Source organism: Mustela erminea, chromosome 21 (assembly GCF_009829155.1).
Source record: "Mustela erminea isolate mMusErm1 chromosome 21, mMusErm1.Pri, whole genome shotgun sequence".
Taxonomy (NCBI): Eukaryota; Metazoa; Chordata; class Mammalia; order Carnivora; family Mustelidae; genus Mustela; species Mustela erminea.
The window spans coordinates 19374871-19402042 of NC_045634.1; the positions used below are offsets into that span (position 1 = coordinate 19374871).

Sequence of the window (27172 nt, forward strand, 5' to 3'; positions counted from 1 at the left end):
GCAGAAATTTTACTTCTCTTTGTCACTTTCTCTGAAAGTCTTTCTCAAGCCCTCGGACACGGCAAGCAGCAGAGAGGTGAAGTGAATACATGTGGATACACGCGAACGAGCCACCCGTGTGTGCTCGTCCCAGCTCTACAGCCATGAGATGAGGCAACACGTGAAATGAATTAAAATGCTTGTCACCTACTGGATTCCAGGCAGAGGGCTGTCTTTAAGACCCAGCAGCTCCGTATTTGTCTGGAGAGGAAATGTTGCTTTTTGACAGATGAGAGAAATCCCCTTAGCGCTGGCTGTGGGAAGAGAGAAGTGAAGTCAGTCACCTGGTGGTGAAGGGCCAGTAAAACAGCAAAGCAGGAGGAGAATTTTCCTCTCCCTTTCTGGCTCTCTCTCTCTCTCCCTCTTTTCTCTCCTCTGTAGGATCCCCGTCCTATTCTCTCAACTCTTTTTAGCATAACCTTCAAAGGAGATCGTTCCCTTCAGACTTTATTATCTTCTTTTCTCCATTGAGAGAATACCTCTTAGCTGCAAGACGTTTTTAAGTCCATGCACGACTTCGGGGATTTGGTTATCTTGCCAGGGAAATTGATCACTGCTCGGGACTCACTGTGCTAAATTAGCTACCAGAGTAAGCCTGGCGGAGGAAGGCTTTTATCACATACTCTTCTCTTCAGTTTGAACACATTTGCTTGAAATTTGCCGCATGATGCTGTCCAGGGAAGCAGCTTTTTTTCTTGGGATGCAGCAATTCGCTGGTTTCTAAGCTTATTGCAGAAGAAGAAATAATCTTAAATAGAGTGGATCTTCCCCCCCTCCGCCCCCCACCGCCGGCTTGATTCGACTGGGCTGTGTGGCACCGCGGTAAAGATCACCTGTCACCCAATCTTTCAGGAAGTAAAACAAACTGAATTATAATTATTATTTATTTATTTTTATTATTTTTAACCGGTGGAGGCGGCGTGATCACGGAGAATGAGACTGAGAGAAGCTGCCAGGGCTTGGAGGAGGATAAAGCTGAGTTTAGGCTGGAAACTAAAAGACTAGATTGTTTTTTGGTTCAACTTGCCCGGTTTCTCTCCACTTCCTTTAGTTTCGCTCCATGGACAGATCAACAAACCTGGACATCGAGGAGCTAAAGGTACGTGACCCTCCGGGCGGGCGTCGGTCCGGCTTTCTCGCGCTCGTCTGCTCTCTCGCTCTCCTCCCGTTTTTCCGCTGCCTCTTCCTTGCACCGCTAGAATAGTTGGTGGCCCCTTGGGACGGCGAGTGGGCATTTGGGGTGCAGCGCACCCGGGCTCAGGCGCCCCTCCGAGGGCCGAGGACAGCGAGGGCGGCTCTCTGGGGCTCGGCTCGCCCTCTGGGGCTGGGCTCCCTGCCTGCCTCCCGCTCGCGGCAACAGTCGCCCGGTCCTCCTCCGGGGGAGTCGCAGCAGCGCTCCGGGGGCAAGACCGGGCGCCCAGGGCTCGGCAGCCTCGCCGGGGAAGCGGCGGCAGCGGTCTGTGCCCGCTGTCGCCTGGCTGCCCGGTAAAGTTGCCCGAGCTGCGCCGCCACTTTGCCTCCGCGTCCCCCGCCCGCCAGCCCGCCCGCCGCGGGGGGACAGCCTGTTTCCGCTCGGAGATGCCGGGTACCGAGGCGTCGGTGGCCACGGCTTGTTTTCATTCCAGCACTTACTGAGACCCTTTCTGACACGATCCCTGCGGCGGGCTCAGCCACAGTTGCACTGCCCCGGGCGCGAACTCGTGGCGCGGACCGGAAAGGTTCCCCGGCTGCCCCCGCTATGCCAGCGCAAAGACCAAAGACCGCGCCTGCCCCAGGCACCCAGCGCCGAGCGGGTCTGGGGAGCGGGGAGGGGGGGCGGGCGGCACCTGCGGAGGCTCCCGGTGACCCTCCCCCGCTGTGGAGCCGAGCACTGCCCGGGCCGCGAGCCGCGCCCCCCACGGACCCGCGGTGTAGCCGAGGACCCTCTCCGCACCTGCTCCTCCCTCCCGGACCCCCCTCTGGGCCGCGCGGGGATGACTGGCGGGGGGCATCCTGGCTGACAGTTTGCCCCTCTGCCTGTGGGCACTGCTGCCTGCAGTGCCCTTTTTTAAAAAAGACCAAATAAACCCCAAAAAAAAAAAAAAAAACCCCAACAACAACAACCCTTAAAATATCAACAAACTACAAAATAATTTAAACGTCCCGCTCACTGTAAATGAAAAAGCGGGAAAGGGGGCGAAGCTTGGAGAATTTTTTCTTTTTATTCTCCACGCTTTTTTACCCCCACGCATGTTCTACACTCTACTGTTTTGGTTCAGAGGTTGTTTTATTTTATTTTATTTACTAGAGATTCATTTCCGAGGGACTCAGTTTAGGTGAGGACTTTTAGACACTGCTGCCCGCTGGGGAAACTTGACTAGTAGAGGTTTGCTTGGAAATGTCGCGGAAAATGGATTTGCCCTGTAAGAAGAGAGGGCTGGAGAAATCCCCTGTAGAGGGCAAAAGGCTGTCCTCAGCCAGCTGTCTGCCCTGGCCGTGGAGCGCGTCCAAGCCAGGAGGCCAGAATGTGGCTCCTGGAACGTGGACCCCAGATCTGGTGCTTCCAAATGGCATAGAAGGAAAAGGAAGGAGGGACACAACTGTGGCTGTGCTTTGTGGCATCTGCCCTGCCACCGACTGTAAAGACTGAGTGGGGCGGCATTGTCAGAACTTAGATACCACTTCATTTAAAACTCTGGTTTTGTTGAAAAAAAGCAAAGCAGGGAGGAGGCATTGTTTGCTGCTCCAGTTAAAGTTGGGGAACAACAAGTTTCTGGGATAGGGCCAAGGTCACAGTCAGTAGACCTTCACCTAGAAGAAAGCTCTGTTATTTCTGTACTATACCAAGACAGAATACATTGCCTTTGTGTTTGAAAAGATTCCTTGCAGCTTTTCCCAAGCATCCCAGTCTCCTGAGAGAGGAGGAGGCTTTATTTGAGATGCAAAAGGAAGCAAATGAATGTTTGTAGTGTGTTATCTCATGCAGAGACAGAGTCATCCAGATTTATTTTTTTGTTAGATATTGGGTATGGCACAGAGGAGAGCTTCTTCTTAGGAGAAATGGTTTGGGGTGATCATTTTCCTTGACACCTCATTAGTGTTTTACTGGCTTAGCCCCTCCCCCTCCCCGAATCTTGGCACCACGAAATTGTTTAAATCAGCAAAGGAGTACACCTACTCTGGAAGCTTCTGTCTAGTTTAGTAGAAGATCCCAGTTAACCTCAAAACTACTACTCATGAACTCAGAAATTCTCACAGCCAGAGTGTGATACACTTTGCAGCCAAGCAGCATAGGGTAGAAAATGGAAGAGCTTGGGTAGGAGGAGGTATATTCGCAATGACTGGGGGAAAAAAAGAAGGAATGAAGGAATGTTCAAAGCAAAGATGTGTTGAGGTTGATGAGCAATTATGTCAGGGACAAGCCACTGCTGGCAAAAGAGGAAATGTTGTCAAGCCTTATTCGAAAATGTTTGAGACCCTCCAGTTTGGGTGTACATTTGTGTTGTCAGGTTTGACTACGCGTCTGGAACATGGAGGCTTTGAAACACATTCGGGTATATATACACTTTCTAGAGATGGGTGTACGACATGTGAAATAACTTGTCTGGAGACCCCTGCGGTGGTCAGTGGACAGAGGGGGTGATAAAAGCTGGGGGTTCTTCTTTTTTACATTATTCGCATGTTGACGTTCCTTGCTGTGGTCCAAGGGTGCTTATGTTAAAGTACATCCATATAAAACTTTACTTTCTGTGATATCTTAAATACATGAAAAGAAAATGTTCACTGGGATTTGATAAATAATGTGCATAATATTATGAGAATAACATTAAACTTAGTTTTAGATCATTAGTGCCATTATTAGGTGAAACTGCTTCCCTCAAGTTTTAGGAAAGGAAGATTTTGCTAATTTTTAAGTCTTTTTTTTTTGGTAATAAACTATTTTCTACTTATGATATTTTTAGCAAAGAATATATATTTTTTGCTATGCTCTGTGGACGTTAATCTTTTTATATGCTGTTCAGTAAACAGTGCTCTCTTGCAAGTTTTCAAACCAAAGATAAACTGCAGTAATTAGGTGTTATGCCATTGCTATCATTATCATAAAACTAAACATAATATGGACATTAAAAGATTTACTGGTAGAAAACTAAAATATAGTTCTATGTATAAAACTTGCTAATGAAGGTAGGATGTTTCATCTTCTGTTCTGCACACAAGCTCCTGATGGAACTGATCAGTGTTGAAAAGCTACAGAGTTCTCATCCAAAGACTTTTGGTCTGTTCTTTTCCCTTTGATCTCTAGCTGTTTCTCCAATAAGCGTATAAACTTTACTCTGGATTTTGCCCTGGTGTTTGTTTTAAAGAAGAAGCAACATCAGACAACCCAATACAGGTTACTGCTTTGGAAATGTAGGTGTTAATGAATATTGATATTTGAGAAATCAAATATCTCTGGATATTTGATATCCTGGAATATCTCTGAGTTAGGAATTTTCGTAATTGGTATTTAAGATAGTAGCTTTCACTTTTATGTTAGCTCTATAGTTGCCCTCTTTTAAACAACATATCGTGTGCACTAGTAGTTTTTGGAGCTGACACTTATAAATTCGTTTTTTGTAGTATTTATAACAAACATTAGATGGAATAAATGACTATGTTTAAGTAATACATAAGACACTGGTGATTTTTTACTTAGCTTTTGAAATAGGAGTTTCAAGAAATTGTGTTTTCAGATGCTAAGCATATATTTATAGATAACTGTAATTTGCTTTGAGATCAAAAACATAAAACACATAAGGAATACAGTATAATTTTTGCAGTTGTTATTTGATCCCAGCTTTAATTTATTTATTTGTCAGGATTGTTCCTTTAATGGAATGACTGGCTAAACATTAAAATGGAATTTCTCCATTGCTTGCAGAATACAAACAGTGTGCTTCCAGAATATTTTTTTGGTTATCATTTTATAATGTGCAAAAATTATAAACTGTATAGTTCATCTTGAGATGCATAAAGCAAGTTTTCAATAAATATAATTGTACTAGTTTGAGTTAATTAAATGTGGTCCAGTCACTGTTACTTAATTTTATCTCTTTAATATAAATAAAATTTCATTTACCAAGAACTTGAAACTTGCCCTAGATAGGCCAGGAAAATGCTTCCCTGAGTAATACAATTAGGTCATTAAGAAAGTATTGCATGGGTGAGAAGTGATAATCTAGCAAAGAAGAGAAATGCAGAGGTGTTTAAACAAGTGGTTGTTATGAAAACGCTGTCTTAAACCAAGTCTCATAGTATATTAGTCTACAGTTTCAATCAAATAAGAATGTTGGCACTTAGAAGAATCCTAAAAATGTTTTTTTGCTTCATCAATAAGACACTCAGCTCAGGAAAGTCAGGGTTGCTGCAGTGTAGGAGGCTTTGTGATGAGTATAAGTAGGTGTTTTTTTCCTTTTTTTTTTTTTTTTTAAATGTTAGTCATTCCATAGTGAAAAATAGTACTCTCTAACAAATGTCATATTTTTAGCAACTTGCTTTATATATTCATTTCTTGGCTTAGAATTAGGAAACCTTCGTGAATACTGAATTATTTGACCTCTTTCACATCTAAAGCTATTACGATTTCTCCTATTCAGGGCTGGTTCCATTTCTTGTTTGAGGATAGAAACCAGTCATAAAGATTCCGAAACAGTTCATCTTGATTTCCTTGTGTTCAGAATGGGGACTTATTTCTTGAAGTTGAAATAAACTTCACGTAACTGTAGTGAAATGTTCTTTTTTTATTCAGTCAGGAGGGATGAGGGAACATTTTTGACGGGAGTAGAAAGAGAATTAAGAAAAGTCAACAATTTTGTTTAAAATTTGAGGGGAGTGGTGTACATGACTATTTCTGAAATCTCCGGGGGCCTGCTGTCATCGCCCAGCATATATTTCCAATTCCTCGTACTGGCTGTTACAGCTTTGCTGATCTTCAGACTTTACCAATTGAGAATACATCAAATTTTGAAGGTCCAGGAAAAAAGAATGCTTTAGGATTTATGGACTCAAAATCATAGCTACACAAGATAGCTTAATGCTGTAAGACAGTAAATCAGCATGTGTCTTTTGGGGGGGGCATTCCTTTTATATAATACTTAGTGAAGTGTTTCTTATCCTGTATTGGAATTTCAGCTAACATACAATTTGGCAGAGATTATGACTCTAAGTTAGTAAGGAAAATAACCATGGATTTTTGCTCCAATGTCTGTGAAATGTTTGAGGATATGCATTTAAATAGGTAAATGAATGTGTTAATGTGTCAAAATAAAAGTTTATAAGTCATTGAGAACTTTGCTTTGAGAATTTGTGCTAAAATTCTCAGCTTCTAAATCTCTATATGACTAAAAGTGAGCTATCTCATTTTATAGAAATGAAGATTTCAATATACTACCATCTACCTTTTTATTTGACTGCAAGTCTCTTCTTTTTCTTCACAAATTTCCAGAAACATGCGGTGATCTTACATCCCTAATGAAACTTGCTAGAGACTTCTAGGCCAACCCCAGAATGAGCGAATTAAAGGATTACCATCCCTCTGAGAGAATCGCAGACTCATATCCTGACAATTAAAAATTGTGCCAAATGCCTTGAGAGTTTTCTTGCCACTCCTAAACAATATTTTTATAGATTCACTCTGAAAAATGCTGTAAGCCCTCATCAGATTTTGGAACATTTATACTGCTCAGTTGGTATTAAATAGGTTATCTGGAGTGTTCTACACCAACTTGACATCGGAGACCTTTAAAAATAAAGGATTTTATTATCCGGCCAGAAAAGCTTTAATTGCCATATCAGTGTCCATCTGTGAAATAAGTGCTAAAGCTTCAGCCTCAGATATTAATTAAAGCAATCACCCTGCACCAAAATGGAGTTTACCAGTGGGGGAATTCAGAGGTACCACAAAGTACTTAAAACTCTCACGCCACATCTACCAGCTCAGAGCCGTTAAAGTTGTTGATTTGTGTCATGGAAAGGGCACTCATCTGGTTGAAGTAGGACTTAGAAGTCATTATTCAAACCCTGGCTTGGCCATCAACCGGAGTTTGTGTCACAATCCTTCTTCCCCTCAAGCTTCTCGGGTGAAGGTTGTGTTGCAAGACGGAAACTGAATCTTAGTACTTTTTGCTCTAGTCATTTTTAGCCACAGCTGAAAGATTTGTTTGAGCAACATGTTCATAGTATCTAATACCAATAAAAGGGGGTCAGCTTGGGGCATCTGGGTGGCTCATTGTGTTAAGCCTCTGCCTTTAGCTCAGGTCATGATCTCATGGTCCTGGGATCGAGTCCTACATTGGGCTCTCGGCTCAGTGGGGAGTTTGCTTCTCCCTCTCTCTGCCTGCCTCTCTGCCTACTTGTGATAGTTCTCTCTCAACTCTCTCTAAATAAATAAATAAATAAATAAATAAATAAGGGTGTCAGCTCTGGTTCAAGAGAGTTTGGGGGCTCTCTGCAAGTCTTGACCCCTACCGTTCACCCTGGGATGCTGACCCCAGAATTGTGAGAGTGGGGAACACAGGGTTAAAAACCTCAGGACCTGTGACGATCTCTGTCTTGCCAGTCTCAGACTCTGTATCTCTGAGTATTTGTTTCAGAATGCCATTTTTGTGCCCTTTTGGAAGAAAATTCATTTTCAAATTGGTAAATAAAGTGAATATAGCTCTTTTTATTTCCCAAATACTTCCTTGTTTGAATGTCATTGTAACTTTGTCTGCTGACTATCGTATCCTTATTTTATACATGCCAAAATGGAGACAGAAAAATCAAGTGAAATGTCGAGGAGCGCATGATTAATAAATAATGGAAGAACTTAAATCTGTGCCCTGCATTTCTAAATCCTACGTTCTTTTATATAGGCCACAATTCCAGGAAGTTTATAGAACTTCTGACCATCGAAATGTTCTCATTGAATTTCTTTCATATTCTTGTTTCGAATAAAAGTGGTAGTATTGTACCTAGAGTCATAGCATTTCCGCCTGTTACAGGACAATTGTTCACAGGCCATGTTTATTTTTACTCCTGTGCTTATTCCTAATCAGTTATTTTGGGCCAGATTACTGACAGCTGGTGTTTGTGAATAAAACCTGTAAGAAAGTGATAGATAAATCATAGACTGAGACCACTGGATAGGGGTTTCATAACCTTGTACCAATCTTTTAAAATAAACTCTCTATATCTTGTCCAAGTCTGCTAGTCTTCCTCATTATTCTAACTCTCAGGTCACTGCAAATAATGTTCATTTCGTGAGGACCGTACATTGGATTCAACCTCTAGTGTTGCTATGGTGTTTCAGCTTGATGTACATTTAGTATTAACCCTAAAATTTAAAAATCAATTTGTGTGATTATATTGACCCTAAAATTATTAAGTCCTTAAATTTCATGGTATCCTGGAAATGTGGAAATAAATATCAGGTGATTTAATCCATAATAAAACTAAAGTTCGTAATGGCAGTCTTGGCAACTTAACAGAAATTAAGTGTCATTACAATGTAAAATAGGCTTTAAATCTTGATATGCTTTTTTTTCACATCATTTCCCCAAATCATATTTATACTAGGAATCACAAATGAAAATATACAGATAACTCAGTATAGTTTTGGAAAGCCATTTCTTTTATATTCATAGGAAGGTCAATATTAAATAATACGTTTTTTTGAGGAATGTTTCACCAAACCTTGGCAAATCAACATTTAAGGGTCTGACCAGAGGGGATGATTTATCTGATAACACATATTTTCTGCCAAAGAACCATCATTTTCTTAGATCTCTTCTCTTTCATCATCAGAACTAGATTTTGTCATTCTTCTGGAGACCATTTTCTTCAAAGACACATAGTTTCTTTCATTCACCAGAGTGAGTGTTTAAGAGACATGGAGAAAAGGACCCAACCAATCTGATTTGAGTTTGGCTTCTGCATGGGGGATAAGGCTGTCTGATACGGCTGGTACCTTACACTTTCATACCTGCTTTGTCAGTGTCTCAGCTGAATTATTAATGTCTATAAGCGGCAAACATTCTGGGTTACTCCTAAATGGTTAAAAATGCAAACCTTAAATCTCTGAGAACCACGAGCTTACTTGGCTCAGTTAGTAACCCACACATTATTACTATCTAACTTCTTTTCATATTGGTTTTTAAACTTCCATCTTTCTCTAGAAGGGCTGGAAAAATAAATATTATCTACCTGAGATAAAGGAGCCTTTGATTCTTTTTTTTTTTGGGTAGAAATAACCAATTCAGCTGCCACGAGCAAGAGCATTTTTGTGAAACATGATATAATAAATCAACATCATGAATGGGAAAATACTGTTATCATTGTGATTCCACAAGTCTGTATTACTCAGAGTATTGGAGGGATTTTAAAATCCAGACAAGAAGGAGAAGCTAACTAACTCAAGGAGAGAAATTGCTTACCCAAAGTCTTACTGAATTATATTCTAGGTTTCCATTTCCCTTTCAACAGAGACTCAAGAGAGGGAAATTCTATCTAGTCTGCATACCAGAATTAGCTATACAACTAAGCACCTGCTTGGTATTTAATCTTAGGCATCCTTTTCGTGATAAAACTGATTGTATTTCCCCTTTTGCCTTAGTTGCTGAAAAGCTTGGAGGCAGATTTGCCACCCATCTCTAACAAGTATACTTGAGTCTTAACCTAATTCCTGGCCCCGTAATACTCTTTTTTCCTTCACTGTTCTTAAATACTTTCATAAGGAATTAGTGGTTATAAATACATATATACTTAAAGGTTATTAAGACCTTTTGCGGAGACTCAAGTATTTTCATAATGTTTCAGTGGTGAAGCTGCAATATTTAGCTTCTCTTCTGAATAGCTTATACCTCAGTATGCATTTACTTTAATTTGTCAGCAGATACAGAGTTTAGAAGGTTGGAATTAGGTTGTGTGTGTCCAGTTATGCTGTGTGTAAGACTTCCATTGTACGCAACAGCTGCATAACGTTTGACCCTGCTTGCCGCAGAATGAAACCCACCGACTCTGGGAGTGAAAGACTGTGATTTCGCACTGATGTTATCAGAACGTGTACATGTTCTAAGGTAACTGGTGTTAAATTATTACTCTTATTTTTTTGTTTTTCAAATTTGGCATTTGGAGAGAATGCATACCTGCATTTCTAAATCTCTGCATTCCTAATACCTAGTACTTTTGTCTGGTGTGGAGACATTATTTAAGAAGAGATAAAATACATGAGCTCGTCTTAACAGCATCTTGTTTAATTTTCTTCAGGCCCACTTTTTAAAATCGATGTTTTGATCAGTCAGTGCCTCAAGGCATCAGAGGCATTTTAAACTTTTGATAGTTTATTTCATCTCAAGTTTTTTAAAGTTCATGTTGGAGTCATGATCCAAACAGTAAGCAGTTCATGATGGTGCCGTGTCTGAATAATAAAGACCCTTGTTATTAACCATTTCTGGGAGTGTTTAATAATTGTGGGTGTGAAATTAATAATTATGTACTTAATAATTAAGTATTTAATAATTGTGGGTGTGAAATATATAGCAAGATTGGCTTCAACATATTTTTGGCGTCTGGTAAGAGCAGTTGAACACCTTTCATTTGCTTCTGAGCCCAGTTACTATACAAACTTTTCATTTTGTAAATATGAGTATGTTATTGTGTATATATTTATTTTACTTATTTTTGAAACACGAATAGCTTCTAATACAAAGTAAATAAAAACATAACTGACTTAAAAGTGCTTAATTTGCAATTAGGAATGTTTTTCTATGTTTTAGTTTCATATTTTAGTCATGCTGGAAAACTCTGAAGTATAGTTCTACAACTTTAAGCATGGAACTTAAAATAAGTTGGATAGTGCATCTCACTAAATCGCACATACTGAGGCAGAGAAGACCAAAAAATTACCCTCTGAGAATATTTGCAGATGATTTTAACAAATGCAAGTCTATGAAATCAAATATAGCATTAGCTGTTTAATCATTTGACAGCATATAGCATTGCATGTAATATTAAATTTTTAGTATGCTTGAATGATATTTTTGCATTTACTTGGATTCATTCTTTCTTTTTTAATGAAGTTTTATATTGTTAACTTTCCCAAATTTTATTTCATGTTTCTCCTTGTTATCCTTATTCATTTGTAGTCCAGTTATTATACGGCATAAAACAGAAAAAATAAGATTTCTGTCCATGGTAATACACATACACCTTGCACCTCTCAACTTAAGCTACATCTCCAATTTTTGACAGTCTATCTGAAATCTTTACCTAGATGGTTCATAGTCACTTAAACCTAAGAGAGCTTATCCTCTGTTTAGTGTGTCACCATTCACTGAGGCATGCCAGTTGGAGGGCTTGGGAGCCTTTCCTACTGATCCTGCCGACCCATCCCCCTTACTAATTGGTTATCAAGTCCAACATATCACACAGTCCCAAGTCCTTCCCTCCATACTTTTTGTTAAAGCCCTAGCTCAAGGTCTCCTCTCTGTCCTGAATTTTTGTCAAAGAATGTCTGTCTTATCCCACATGGACATGTGTATTTCTGGCAGTGGTTCTGGCTCTATTGCAGTGAATCCTAATGTGATCTCGCAGTTGAGGCCCCAGGACCTGGGGGTGGAGTTGGAATCACTGTGAAGAGATTTATTTATTCTCTTTCCTATTATTAGTAAGTCATCTCAGAGTTGGTTGGAAATTACTGGAAACTGGGGCACAAAGCCTGGGCCTGATGCTGGGTAGAGAGGGATTTAGAGATTTCTAGAACTGCCCAAGGTTACCGTCAAAAATAAAGAAAAGATGTCCTGATGCTATTCATAGATTAACTGTGACTAAAATTTTAAAGTTGTGGGGAAAGGAGACCACAGATTATTTGGAGATAATAATCATATGTGCCTGAAATTGTGGCAGACACTGCCCCAGAACGATGAAGGATGTTTCACAATTTCCTTAGCTGATTTTTCTGTTTTTGACAATTGGATCAGATTTTTTTTTATAGTCAGACATACTATCTGTCTCTGGGGATTTGACAGTTCTGTCTCTATGGGGTGGCCCAAGGAGTAAGCCATCTAACTAGGTAGAGCACGGACCCAAAGGAATCTGGGTAGAGGCAGGCCACTGTGTATTCTGAAATGCACATGATAGCTAATGAATTTGGTTTGTTAGTGACCTGTAAATCTCAAGCTGTTGGATAGAAGGGCTTATAATTATTTTATCCTTGTTATGCTTAGTCTCTCAGTAAAGTTACTTAATCATGATAGATGTGTTTTAGCTGCTGTATGGATCTTATAATATGGGCTAATAGGAGTAAAGTAATTAAAAAAAGAATAAAGTAATGTAGAAATGCATAGATCAAAGTAGGAATGGGGTACTAAAATCTAACTTAAGATGGCTAATAAAAATGGCCAATGAAGGACCTCCTAAGAAAATGTGATTTACAAGAATGGGGGATTCTAGGAAATGATATATGTTCATGCTTCTTCAAAGGGTGATTCTTCCTTTTTGAGGAACTGGCAAGCTTTGTGTCACCATCTAACTGGTCTACCTCTGTCCAGCATATTTGATAAGAAATCCACATTCTATACTTTCAGAATTTCCCTTTTAGAATAAAGTAATATTTGGTCTCTCACCTGCTTTAAAGTCTTTGTTGGTTCCCTCTTACTTATTTTATAATCTGTACTCCTCAATATGATAAAACATGATATAGAGCTTGCTTATTTTTAGGCCATGTGTGACCATTCTCTTACTTAATTTTCTTTCTTTCTTTTTTTTTTTTTTAAAGATTTTATTTATTTATTTGACAGAGAGAGATCACAAATAGGCAGAGAGGCAGGCAGAGAGAGAGGAGGAAGCAGGCTTCCCACTGAGCAGAGAGCCTGATATGGGGCTCGATCCCAGGACCCTGGGACCATGACCTGAGCCGAAGGCAGAGGCTTTAACCCAATGAGCCACCCAGGCACCCCTCCCTTACTTAACTTTCAACAGACACACACACACACACACACACACACACACGTACGTTCTACCATAAGTTTACTAAGTACCGCACTTGATCATGGCAGTTTCTTTTGCAGTCCTTTGTAGTATTTCATATGTACTTGTCTAGAGTATGTCTATATTCCTTTGATGAAAGAACTTCCTCTTGTTGACCTTGTCCCAAGCAGAGATGGTTGTTTCTTCCTTTGTGTTGCTACACACTGTGGACATTTAACTCCACTGCACATTCTTTGCTAGCTGTATATGGTAGAGAAAATGGTCTGTATCATACCAATCTTTTGAGACTTGGCAAAAATTAAGTTAAGTGCTATTTTAAAGCTAATTTTCATGTTCTGAGTTTCCTTGAAAAGAAGGTTTTGTGGTTTTTTTTTCATTTGTTAGAGATCAAGTCTTATCCCATAACCTTTGTTTTGTTTGTTTAAGCTGTAAATCATGAAAAAGATATGTTAAATTTTTCTGTTATGGCGGTGTTCTAACAGATCTCTCAAATTTTGCATTACGTTTTTGAGACTATGTTTCAGATGCATTTAAGTTTAAATTGTTATTTTTTTCCTAGTGAGTTGAGACCTTTATTATTATGTAATAAGCTCTTTATCTCTGATATTTATTTCTGCCTTAAATTTATTTCTTTCTGATTTTAATGTAGCTATACCAGCTTTAACTAGTACCTACACTGTACTGTTACCCCACTTTATTATGGTTAGTGTTTCTGAAACCTTTTGTTTACAAGCCCTTTGTATACTTAAGTTTTATATTTATCTCTTGCACATATCTAGATTTTAGAAATCCATTTGGATAATGTTTTTTTGTCTCTTATTTACCACTGTTAACTTACTATATTTAATTTAATAAGTTCATTTCAGAAATCACTTTCCTTTTATCTGAAGTACTCTTGGTAGTGGCAGACTTCATTTTCTTGGTAGCCTGAAAAGATCTTTTTTACCCTCATATTTAAAATATTTTTTATGGGTTACAACTCTAGATAAATATGGATTTCGTCCTAGTATATTGTAGATATTATTTCATTGTCTTCTTGTTTCCGCTGCTATCAATGAGAGATCAAATCTCAGTCCACATATCATTTAATAGATGTAGTATTTATTTTTAGTGACTTTGAAGACCTTCTTTTTAGCTGTTGTGTACTTTAATTTTATGTCTGTCTGTGATTGGCTTCTCATATATCCAGTGGTATTTTATAAGTTTCCTGATACCTTGTGGAAGGAGAAAAGTTGACTCGGTTAATAATGGAGTTTATCCGGGGCACCTGGGTGGCTCAGTGGGTTAAGCCGCTGCCTTCGGCTCGGGTCATGATCTCAGGGTCCTGGGATCGAGTCCCCCATGGGGCTCTCTGCTCAGCAGGGAGCCTGCTTCCCTTCCTCTCTCTCTGCCTGCCTCTCCGTCTACTTGTGATCTCTGTCAAATAAATAAATAAAATCTTTAAAAAAAAAATGGAGTTTATCCAAGAAATACCATATTATCTTTTTTAAGATAATTTCTCTTAGTAACTGCACCCATGGTGATCATGCTGTACGTTTTTAGATCTGATTTTTATCTATGTATGTATTCTGCACTGACTCTATGCCATGTGGATAAACATTCAAGTATAAACACTAGGGATTGTAGATTTTGTTTTCTATTTTCCATTCTAATGTTAATCTACTATATCTCTGATACATTTTCAATATTTATTACATCCTTATTGATATATATTTGACAATATTTGGTGGCCAACCAGGATTTTATATTGGGGGAATAATGTTCTCTTGTTCAGTCCATTTTTTTCCTTTTCTTTCCTTTTCTTTTTCCTTCCTTCCTTCCTTCCTTGTCTCCTTTTTTTTGACTACCTGGTCCAAAAATAAATAAAAACATGAGTTAGGTGATGAAGTACTACTCAGTTTCTGTGACTAATGATCAACCACATATTTCTAGGGTTTTTTTAAAAATTGGGGTATTATTGGCATATTATTAGGTATACAACATAATGATTTGATATTTGTTCACTATAATAAATCTAGTTAGCATCTGTCATCATACATAGTTACAGAAAGTTTTTGTGTGTATGATGAGACATTTTTAAAATTTACTCTCTTAGTAACTTTCCAGTATGCCTTATAGTATTATTAATTATAGTTGCCATGCTGTACATTTCTAGGACTCATTTATTTTATAAATGGAAGTTGGTACTTTTGACTCCCTTAATCCATTTCTTCTACCTCTGGCAACCTCTTCACCTTTTGCAACCACCACTGTCTTCTCTGTATCTCTGAGATTGTGGCATTTTGTTTGTTTTGAGGAGGGGGGCTCTTTATAGGTTTATCACTACCCTGTGGTGGTAACACAGGATGTCATCTATGGGGCAGGTGAAGTCTTCCCATTGGATATTTGTGGCAATTTTATCATGATATACACCAAAACCTTGCAGAAGCTATATTTTTGTGGCTAAGATCTAACTGAAGACTTCCCACCATGCAGTTGATTTTGAGTTTTCTTTTTTTCTGTAATGCTTAGCCTAGGGAGAATTTTTTTTTTCTTTTCTAGTTTCTATGTCTTTGGTGTCTGGTTCCAAGTTATAGTGGTGGTAATCCTAGTTCAGATCAGTTTCAAATTAGCAGCACACTGAAAGATTTTTAGGCATCGTAAAGTATGCTCTGAGTTTTGGTGAGATAGAAAACTATCTATTGGTATGATTTAAGATTCTCTAATCTCCCTACATCCTGGGGAAAAATATGTTTCCCAAATTGTCTAAAATTTTTATCATTTAAATCATGCCTTTGGATTCAGAGACTGATTCTCAGACTATAGTCTCATGAAATCATACTTATCTGCAGCGAAAACTGAATGTTGGTAATTAACAATTTTATATTTTTTCCTTAGTTGTCTTAAATTTTTGTTGAATACCACTGCCACTCTGTGATAGAATTTAATACCAGATTTCTTTTTCTTTCTTTTTTTTTTTTTTAAGATTTTATTTATGTGTTTGACAGAGAGAGAGCACACACACATACCAGCAAGGGTAACAGCAGTCAGAGGGAGAGGGAGAAGCAGGCTCCCTGCTGAGATTGACAAGGGGCTAGATCCCAGGACACCAGGATCATGACCTAAGCCATAGACAGATGCTTAACAGACTGAGCCACCCAGGAGCCCCCACAGATTTCTTTTTCTGCTAGTAATACACACATATACATACACATAGTTTTTATATATGCTTGATAAATCGGAGTTTTGGAATCTATAAAGAGCAACATGACTTTAGGACTTTGACTAATGAAGCAACTTTGGATATGTCTATATATATCACATATATTATCTATTTTATATATATATTTATATATACACACACATATGTGTGTTTATAAATATAATATTTGTGGTGTGTGTATATATATATATAAAATTATATATATAAACAAAGAAAAAGTGTACTTGCAGAAATCTATTCCTCAAACATAAAATGAAGTTGCTAAAATAAAAACTAGCAAAAAAAGCCTTCTAATTCTCTGATAGACAACTACTGGTGAAAGCTAATGCCTTACATCACTGTGAACATTAATCTTTCAGCACAGGCTTCTTTATCAGATCTGTTAGCTAAGTAGGTCCCAGAGGGCATTTGTTCATAGGCCAGGAGATAGTTCCTGCAGAAAAGGAAGCAGTTCTTCCCAGTTATACCCCACCATATCATCATGTTTCATTTTCTTGTAGCGGCACTTTCACATTTCAAAATAAGCTGTAAAAACGATTTTTTAAAATTTGTTTTTCCTCCCTGTAAAGTATAAGCTCTGTGAAGGCAGTCACCTTGCTTGATCGCTATATTTCCAAGAACTAGATTGATGCCTGACATGCAGTAAATACCAAGAAATTGTAGTATGGATGAGTGACCTGTGTAGGGCGACCTACATTGAGGTCCCACGTAAGGAGAGAACAGGAAGGGACATCCTAACTACAATGTGCAGCAAGGAACGGGGAGGGTAAAAGGGGGTGCTGGAAAGGGGTGAAGTGACCTAATTAATATCACCTATGATTATCCCTGGATCAGACCTATATTGTTATAGGAAAAACTCTAATAAGCTGTCTGTCCTGCATCTCTTGGGATGGTGGCACTGCCGTTAAAGATGGGTTTCTGTTTCCGCTTCTCAAGACTGCCTACTTGAGCATAACTAACTGGGGTGTGCTGAGACATCTGACCCAAGTGGGACAATTAGATGCCTTTGCCCTGATATATGGAGGCAGTAACCTGATTTCAACCCGGTTGGATCCATTATCCATTTTTTATATCAAATCATATAAAGCCTCCTCAAAGATTATCTTATTAATATAACTTCCTTCCAAATAAGTTTTACAGCACCCCTTTAGAATTCTCTCATGAGTGCTTTGATAATACAACCTACTTGCACAAAATTTTGAAAATATCATGACCTAATTATAATACAAAGGAGAAATAGAAGAAAATAAGAGGAAAACAAGAAAATAAGAGGAAAACATTTCATGATGAGTTTCTATTTATTTCAGAATGTAAATGCTAGGATAGAGTGACTGCACAAGCCACAGCTGAAATGGACAGGGATATGTTGGGCATGTCATTCAAACTCCATAAGTGGTTTTCCTGGTGGTCACATAATATTTTCTGAAGTGGTGAGCATCTCTTAGTAAATTCTGAACAAAATAGAAGACAGCATTTCTTTCCATTTGCATGGATATTTTATTCCTAGACAACTTACTAATTGTGCAAAATTTTATTAACTTTTGAAAAAAAATACATAAACAATGAATCGTGGAACACTGTATCAAAAACTAATGACATACTGTATGGTGACTAACATAACATAATAAAGAAAGAAAAGTATAAAGTGAACTTGGGTTCCGGGTGGAGTGGTGCACAATTATCCCACACATTGCTAAGCTTTTAGGATCCCCTAGATTACTACAACGAAAAATGTCTTTAAAAATTTCAAATATTCAGGGGCGCCTGGGTGGCTCAGTGGGTTAATCCTCTGCCTTCGGTTCAGGTCATGATCTCAGGGTCCCGGGATCGAGCCCTGCATTGGGCTTTCTGCTCGGCAGGGGGCCTGCTTCCTCCTCTCTGCCTGTGTCTCTGCCTGCTTGTGATCCCTGTCTGTCAAATAAATAAATAAAATCTTTAAAAAAAAAAATTTCAAATATTCATTCTAGGGGGCAGTGTCGCCCTGTTGGAATTTTTGGATTCACTGATGGTAAAGTAGACCTATTTTTAGCGTTGCTACAGTTTTAAAAGATTGGAAAGTAGGCTTTCAGTCTACCTAATGCTGTGCACCACTGTGGACTCCTGCTGTGGAAAAGGATGAAGCTGAACAGACGGGAGAGAATGACTTCCATTCTTCCCAGAATCCTATGATATTCCCCTGAAAGTAAATTTTGCGGCTCTTTCCTCTTCACTCTCCTCAGACATGTCTTAGTTTGATTTCTCTCAGACAGTAATCTATTTTAATACTGCCCTTCTCTTTTCAAATCCAGAGGAACTTTGGGATTTTTCATATGAGTTCTCCTTGGGACAAACAAAATGATTTTGAGGTACTATAATTTATGCAAAGCTTATACTCCTAGGGGCGCCTAGGTGGCTCACATCAGTTAAGCATCTGACTTTTGATTTTGGAGGTCATGATCTCAGAGTCCTGGGATCTAGCCCCACACTAGGGTTCGCTCTCAGCACAGAGTCTGCTTAGGATTCTCTCTCTCTCTCTCTCCCTCTGTCTCTTCCCCTGCTCGTGCTCTCTCTATATCTCTCTAGAATAAATAGATAAGATCTTTTAAAAAATAAAATAAATAAATAAAATCTCACATTTCTTGGTGAGACTAAACAGCTCAGGAACTGGATGCCTAGGGCCTGACTTGTCTCTGATTTTAACTGTTTCTATAGTTCTTTTTACAACTATCATCAAATTATTTCTATTTTTACAAAAATGTTTTATCCTGGACATCTAGAAAGGTACATAGTACCTTGTAGGCACTTAATGAATATTTGTTAAATTAATTAACCTTTGACTAAAAGTTGTTTTCTAGTGCTGATCTTACTTTCCCCCCTCCCAACTCATTATGAGACACAAGTGAGTGTGTGATTAGAAATAATCTCTAAGCTCAGGACAGATTTCACTGTAGTTAAAGCACCTGTTTCATTCAGTATGAATTTAGATGAGTTGGATAATAGCAGTCAGGTAAATATGTCATCTACTCAGGCTCCTGAGACATTCACACTATTGTGTCATAAAATTATTGGGATACACAAAGTTATCAAACTGCCAGTTGGGATAAAATTCCCAGCACTGTCTGGCAGTCATGAAAAGCAGAACATGTCTTTCTCAAATGACCAGCCTATTGAATTTGGTGTTCATCTTGACCTGTGAGTAATAGGAAATAAATGATGGCATATGAAAGTAGAACCCACAGTTAGGCCTTGCACCTGATTACTGGCGTTTGGGGATTAACACTGGCTCAGCAATGTATTTTAACTCAGCACAGACCCAGTCAAGATGGTTAATTTGTGTTTTGCCCAAATTGCACACTTACATGTCTGTGTGAAATACATCAAAACACATCTGTTCTGGAAAAACACAAGAGATGGTTAAGGAAAGTGGTAGTGTAACAGTAACCCATGCATGTAATCTCTGAGAGTTAAATCCGTAGAATATTAAACTCTGAAAAGAAATGAATTTAAATAATAACAAATAGTTTAAGATAGCCACTCACTTAGTTAAGTATCTTGTATGTTAGTACTCGATACATAGTTATTAAACAGAGTTTGTGTATAAAAGGTCTTACTTTTCCAATCATGGAAAACTTGGAGTAACGTGAGTTGCTGCCTACTCACTGAAGGAGAAACTGATGTAACCTAACAGTCTCCGAGAAGCGAGTTTTTAGCACATGCTCTCTCTCTGCTTGGCTTTGGAACCCCATAGACATGGATTCACTTCCAGCTCCACTCGTGAGCTGTGTGAACTTGGCCAAGCTCTGTAACTTTACCAAATGCTGATTTCCTCAAATAGTAAAATCAGATTAATCGCTGTACCTATCCCATATGTACATGATGATTTAGTGACGTGGATACAGTCACCAATGCTTGAACCTGAGATATTTATGTACCAGTTGTTATTTCATTATAATTGTTAATATCATGTTCCTGACAGCCGGTGAGAATGAGTGAACCACGATTGGGATGTAAAAGACAGGAGTGTAGTCCCCGCTGTAAGGTGGCGGGGTCACCCTGGGGAGAGAAACTGATGAGCTGGATGTGTGGGACAGTAATGACAAATGATCACGTAAAAATCTATCCTCAGATGAGACTTAAGTGTTGGTTTTTGCATGGTTCTATGGTAGAACTAAATGTAAGTGCTTGAGTTTAATAATATCAAAAGCTCTCCAAAGGTTCTTAACTGCCTAAAGGCAGCTTTTAATTTTAAACACTGAGAAAAGTCAATCAGCCTACACCTAAAAATATGCATTGGGATGTGTTTTGCATGCATTAAAACCTAATTTCACATCTCACCAAGTTTAACTACTTTTTTGCTCAACTAGTCTCAGAGTCTGGGTATTTTATTTATTTATAATAGATCACATAGGTTGTTCAAACTCACACAAGCCTGCATTAAAGAACTATTCTCCTTATTTGTACGCATGCCTTCAGCAATGTTGTTTCCTTGAGTTATTTTAAAATATAAAGGCTTTCATCAAAAACTTAAGGAAAGTTATACAGTATAAATAAATTATCTCTCAGCCCATTGGGGAAAGCAAAATCTAACAGAAAGGAAAAGTGAAATTTTATTAAAATATATTCCTATTACATCATAAATGGTCTATATTTTACATAGAATATTATTGGCTGTATGTTTACCAAAGTAAAATTAAAATGACATTTCTATTTGTTCTGATACAGGGAACATTTCAGCATGGAGAGCTCTTGTTTTGTAAACCTCATCGGTATTACTTAGTTTTGCTTGAAGACTTTTTATAGGAGAATTTCATCCTTTAATTTGTATAAGTAGACAGGCTAGTTTATTTGTGTATGCAGATATTTAAAAACCGTAAGTGGGAAACAAACACCTGCAGATCGGGGGAAAAAAGAGAAAGCATTGCTGGTGATGTTCTTCCGCAGATTTTTTAGTGTGGGGTTCAGGGCAGCGGGGGACAAGGAGTTTGATTACAGCCCCTTGTGCCAGGGTTGGTGTCATTTGTTGTCACCGAGAGCCCCGCCTACTGGGGATGGGACTCAACTTGAAGCTACTGCTGACATCGCCGAGAGGTTAGTTCAGTGAGTTCAATTCTTCACCCTACTTTGTGGGGTTAACATTAGCTGTTATAAAAATCACTTTTTTTGATCCATCCAGTTTTGGAGAGGAGCATAAGCAGATAAGCAGGACATAATGCCTGAGGCAGTGAAAGAAAATATTTTATTATTAAAAAATAAATACACAAACCAAAACAACAACAAAAAAAGAAAGAAAGAGGGGCTCTACCAGTCCTCCTAAACGATTGTCTTCAGTGTGGTGGTAGGATTCTTACTCTCCGATCTTCCCTCCTGGCCAAAAGTCTTTCCACAACTTTCTTGTAGCGTTCTTGGCATAAAAGGATATAGTTCAAGCAAAGGTGAATTGTATTCCCTCCCAATCCTAGTTTTTATCTGTTGGTCACACTTTCAACTACAGCTGCAACTATTAAAACTGTATTTTATTCTTTTATGTCTTTGAAATACTTGTCAATTTCAGGAATCTAAAGTAACAAGAAGTTTTCTATATTTTCTTTAATAGTGATATTCCTGCACCCCTTTTGGAAGTTTTCAGGAAAATCTGTCTATTTTTGCAGAACTCGTACAGGGTCCTACTTTAGAAAATTTTTGGAATAAAATAATATATAGAAATTTCCTTTTTCTTGAAATGGAAAATGCCTTTGCTTTCAACCTTATCCCCTGGGAATGATGGGGAAATTACTGGCTCTGGGCAGATGCTAGTAATAATGGATATCAGAGTAGATGCAGCCATACACGAGATGTTCTGGACACTGCTGTGCTGAATTAGCTCTCTTTTTTTCCTGAGCTACACGAGAATATTGAAATCTTTTTTTTTTTTTTAAGATTTTATTTATTTATTTGACAGAGAGAGCGAGAGTGCATAAGCAGGCAGAGCAGCAAGGGGAGAGGGAGAAGCAGGCTCCCCACTGAGCAGGGAGCCCACGCATTCTTTCTTCCTTCCTTCCTTCCTTTTTTTTAGTAGACTGCATGCCCAGTGTGGAGCCCAATGAGAAGCTTGTACATACGACCCTGAGATCAAGGCCTGAGCTGAGATCAAGAGTCTGACAATTAACGGACAGAGCCACCCAGGCACCCCCAAATTGAGATTTCTATCTTTGGCTTAAAGTTTGCACGGCCTTATCACTATCTTAGTTTATACATTTTTTTAATGGGTCTAATCCATTTTCTATCGATAAAAAGTGCATATGGTCCTTCTAATGATCACTGAGAGTGGTTTATTATTATTACGGAGCTCACCAGATCTCAGGAGAGTTTGGTGGAGTCAGACTGCTTCAGCAAATGGTTTGGTTTCAGCTTGTCTTGGTGATGAAACTTTGTAATTTGGACCAAGAAAGCATACATTTACTGCTCCTGCTGTGCTAAAAAAGACCCATGCAGCTTTGATGAAAGTCTCACATCCAGTTGGCCCAAGACGTCCCAAGTAACCATTAAGTGGCTAAATGCAATGGTAAACACCTATAGGCTTTGCTAGATAGGTGTAGGTGTACAAGTGCTCTAGACAAAAATCTGAAATCTGGACTTCCCCGAAGCAAGCAAACAGTGCCTATAAAAATAATGAGTTCAAGGTTTTGACTGCTTGTGTTATATTCAGATAACAGAATTTTCCTGAAAGTTTAAGTTTCTTCTTGTGGATATCAAATACAATGAATTTCTGGAAAAGGCTCTTCCAGTCTACATAGAACTACTCTCATGAAATAGAGAGCTTTATGCAAACGCAAAGTATTCACATATTAATATCTTGAAGAGCAAGGATTATCTTAATTGTAATTCTGATGTATCTGGTTTAATGCCACAAGATGCTACAATCTACTTCAGTTAACTAAGAGACTTATAAACTAATTTCTTACAGTGTTTTACATATTCAGCAATCTACATTGTCATTATTTAAAGATGAAAAGAGGGAGTTGTTTCAAGATTAAATGTTAAAAGATGCAAACTAACATGCTCATTTAATTAAGGAAGCATGCAGATGAGCGTGTGGGAAGAATATCAACCTTAACATTGTGTTTTATATGTTGTATCCTCCACTAGTTTTCATCACAGCCTCATTATCCGAAACTTCTCTGTTTCTTTCTAATTGAAAGAACACCTGCTCTTTATTTCTTATTGAGTTTGCTGTTTTCATTTGGTCTCCGTAACATCTCGAAGGACCAGTTGGCAGATTATATCTTTAACACTGCTCCTTCAGCAGCCTGGGTAGACAATTATCTTGGAAAGGGGAAGTGAAGTCAACGTGCTCAAAATTTGTGCCTGTGTTTTTTTAAAAATATGATCCCTAAAAGGAATATGCCCCTTTTAGGAAGATACATTGTAATGTGAACTCCCCACTGTTCACAGAACTGGCACGAGATTGTACAGGAGAGGCACATGTCTGGCATGACAAAATATTCTGACAAAACCCAAGAAACAATTAGAAACTATGTGGCGGTTTTGGATTTCAAAACCAATTTTGATTAGCAAGTATACTGCGTGTTATGTAAGCATTTCTACTCCCAGACACATCAAAGTTGGGTGAGTCAAAATGAAAACAATCAAATAACCCTCAATGAATGTTAACTTTCAAAACATGAAATAAAAGAGGCAGGGTCAGGATTTGAGATTTTCCTGTGAAGTAAAGTAAATGTTTTTAAATAGCAAACCTCTTTGTAAAGTGTGTTCTGTTTAGACTATTATTTTGCTTATTCTTCTATGATAAAAATAAAACAATCACATTTTCATTTATTTAACATTGATAATATTTTATATGTTCAAAGAAGAAAAATAAGTAAAATTAAATAATTAAATTACAGATCATTCATATAATAATGGGTGATTGTTTTTTAAATTTTTTTAATTTTTTATAAACATATATTTTTATTCCCAGGGGTACAGGTCTGTGAATCGCCAGGTTTACACACTTCACAGCACTCACCAAAGCACACACCCTCCCCAATGTCCATAACCCCACCCCCCTTCCCCCAACCTCCCTCCCCCCAGCAACCCTCAGTTTGTTTTGTGAGATTAAGAGTCACTTATGGTTTGTCTCCCTCCCAATCCCATCTTTTTTTTTTTTAAAGATTATTTATTTATTTATTTATTTGAGAGAGAGACAGTGAGAGAGAGCATGAGCGAGGAGAAGGTCAGAGGGAGAAGCAGACTCCCCGTGGAGCTGGGAGCCCGACGCGGGACTCGATCTTCTCCTACATAATGGGTGATTTTTAATGTCACTTTTGGTGCCTGAATTTTATTTTATTTTATATAAAAATAAGACTTTCTTTTTAAATGACTGGGTTTTTTTTTAATGCTAGAGTAAAAGTCATGAAAGGCTAATATGAATACGAAAAACTTCTTTTAGTCAATGGAATTAAACAGGGATACATTTTTAAAACAAAAGTGTAGGAACTTATGCAAATGATAAACTATCTGTATTCTTAAAGGTCACAGCTGAACGGTAACAGCAAATGTATAATTCCATATTGTTACTAACCATTCATAGCTGCAAATGCTTAGATTTATTTTTTCCAGAGAAATTTCATCCCTAGGGAAAGGTAAACTATATCTTCTCCTTTTATTATAGAATATCCCAGTAATTACAAATTTTGAGTTTACCATTTTCTTAACACCTATAACATCATTATTTTTTGTAGAATGGAAAGTTGTTGGGGTTCGTGTCAAACATCTTGATTTTTTGCTGTAGGAATCCTCTATAAATTATTTATCAAATATATAGAGATTTCTATATAACCATGAAATTAGAAATCTCTGTAGGAAAGGACATTTAGGATTTGTAACATTTTTACGTGTAAACTGATATGGCATAGTAAAGTGTTAGAAAAGTACTAGAGAGCATTTTAACTAATATTTAACCTAATTATTATTGATACTAATAAGCCTATATTAGAAAACCATTTTTTTCCACAAATAAAAATCTTTGGGTCTTTACATATTTTATATACAGAAATACGATTTTTTTCTACAATAAATGTATGCCATCTTTATGATTTTCCAATGGAAAAATGTGTATTTTACTTTTACAAATGTTTTTAGGGGTAAAATCACTTTTGATGTGGATGTGTTTATATGTAAGGTTAAATACTTTAAGAAGTAATATTAACTTCCCTTAAACTCTATATGAGCTTATCTCCAATTAAAAGGGAATTATTTTAGAGTGTATTTAGCATAAAAATAAGCCTGCCTGATAGCATCTATTTTCCAACTTCTCTTTTACATGTGACCCCTCAAGACTGGAAAAAGAGATATTAAAGGTTTTAGTGCACTTAAATTGCTAAATTTACTGAATTCCATTCATTAGAATTTTAAGTGTTGGGGTGCTTGGGTGGCTCAGTGGGTTAAGCCTCTGCCTTAGGCTCAAATCATGATCCCAGGGTCCTGGGATGGAGCCCTGCATCGGGAGCTCTGCTCAGCAGGGAACCTGCTTCCCCCTCTCTCTCTGCCTGCCTCTCTGCCTACTTGTGATCTCTGTCAAATTAATAAATAAAATCTTTAAAAAAAGAAAAAGAAATTTTAAATGTTATTATGTGGATCTTGAACATCAAGAGGTAAATATCCAAACTAAGTTTTCATGTTTTTTTAAATTTTTTTAATTTTTAATCCATCAGGTCTGTGGTCAGCTATGATCTGTTGCTCCAAATAGGGAAACCAAATATTATCTATTTTTTAGGTAATGATATTGAACTTATGTTAGCTTATTATACTATTTCCCTCATTCCAGCCTTAGGTGGCTTTTTCGTCCCCTGGAGAAATCTAAAACCATCACTTTTTTTTTTCTAAAACCATCGCTTTTAACATCTTAGTAGATTTACCATCAAACCCTCTGCATTATATGTCTATTGCCTAAGATTCTGAGATACCTTTGTTCTCTTATGTTGAGGTCTGTGGGTTCTTCTTAGGGGAAATCCATGTACTTAAACACATTTACAAATTACATTTTTTGAATTTTAACCAAGGCTCTCAGTCTACTTGATGTATTGAAATACTGAGAAGCTGGGAAGTCATACCCAAGAGAACATCAGCAGAATTTCTCCCCAAGTTTAATAAAAACAAACAAAAATAGCCAAATGATCTTGAAGCATTCTATAAGACTCTTTGAAAGAGGTAGTGTAAGAATCCTGAGTTGAAGTCTTAGGATACTTTTTATGTTTGCCTAATTACAAAATAAGAATGATTAAATATAGTTAACCCATTAAAATATGGCTTCAAGAGGATTTTATTCATGTATAGTTCTTTGCAACATATTTCTCTTCCTAAAATAAGCTAGCTAGTGTGGATGTTAGTAGAGAGTAGCTAAATCATTGTAAGAACAACTCTAATTAAGAATGATAGGTTTTAGGAAGCCCCTTGAGAACAGGAAACCTCAGAATAATCTTGAACATATTATTACTTAACTGCCCATAAAGCCATTTCTTAAGGTCCAATAATCAGCATAAGAGAAACTTAAAAGTTCTTTTGAATCTCTTTTATACGTGGAAATGTGACCATTATGAGCAACTTGACTAATATACATACATAGTCAAGATCCCACTTAACATTTCTATTTGCTTGTTTTCCTAAAAAGTCTGCCTTTTGCTCAATATTCAGGTTAAAGTCGAATATTCACATTTATCCCAAAAGCAGAATCTAATCAGGTAGTTCCATTAAAAGATAATAGTCCTAGTTACATATAGAAATGGAATCTGGATGCTTATATATTCCATCATTCTAAGTAACCAGTTTTATGATAGCTTGATCTAGTCTTAGGCAGTGGTAGCTGTTTAAAAACGGTGGGAAGGGGCGCATGGGTGTCTCAGTAGGTTAAATTCTCTGCCTTTGGCTCAGGTCATGATCCCAGGGTCCTGGGATCTAGCCCCGCATTGGGCTCTCTGCTCAGCAGGGAGC

General features: G+C 37.9%; 1 protein-coding gene across 3 annotated transcripts in view; it reads left to right on the plus strand.

The window, feature by feature from the left end:
- The first annotated feature begins 283 nt into the window (after window positions 1–283).
- The window catches only part of SGCZ (sarcoglycan zeta), a 1085895-nt gene continuing 1059006 nt past the window's right edge, over window positions 284–27172 (plus strand). For all 3 annotated transcript variants that reach the window (XM_032329030.1, XM_032329036.1, XM_032329037.1), the window contains exon 1: window positions 284–1138. In XM_032329030.1, coding sequence (XP_032184921.1) covers window positions 1100–1138 — 39 coding nt within the window. In that variant the 5' untranslated portion in view covers window positions 284–1099. The remainder of the gene's footprint in view (window positions 1139–27172) is intronic.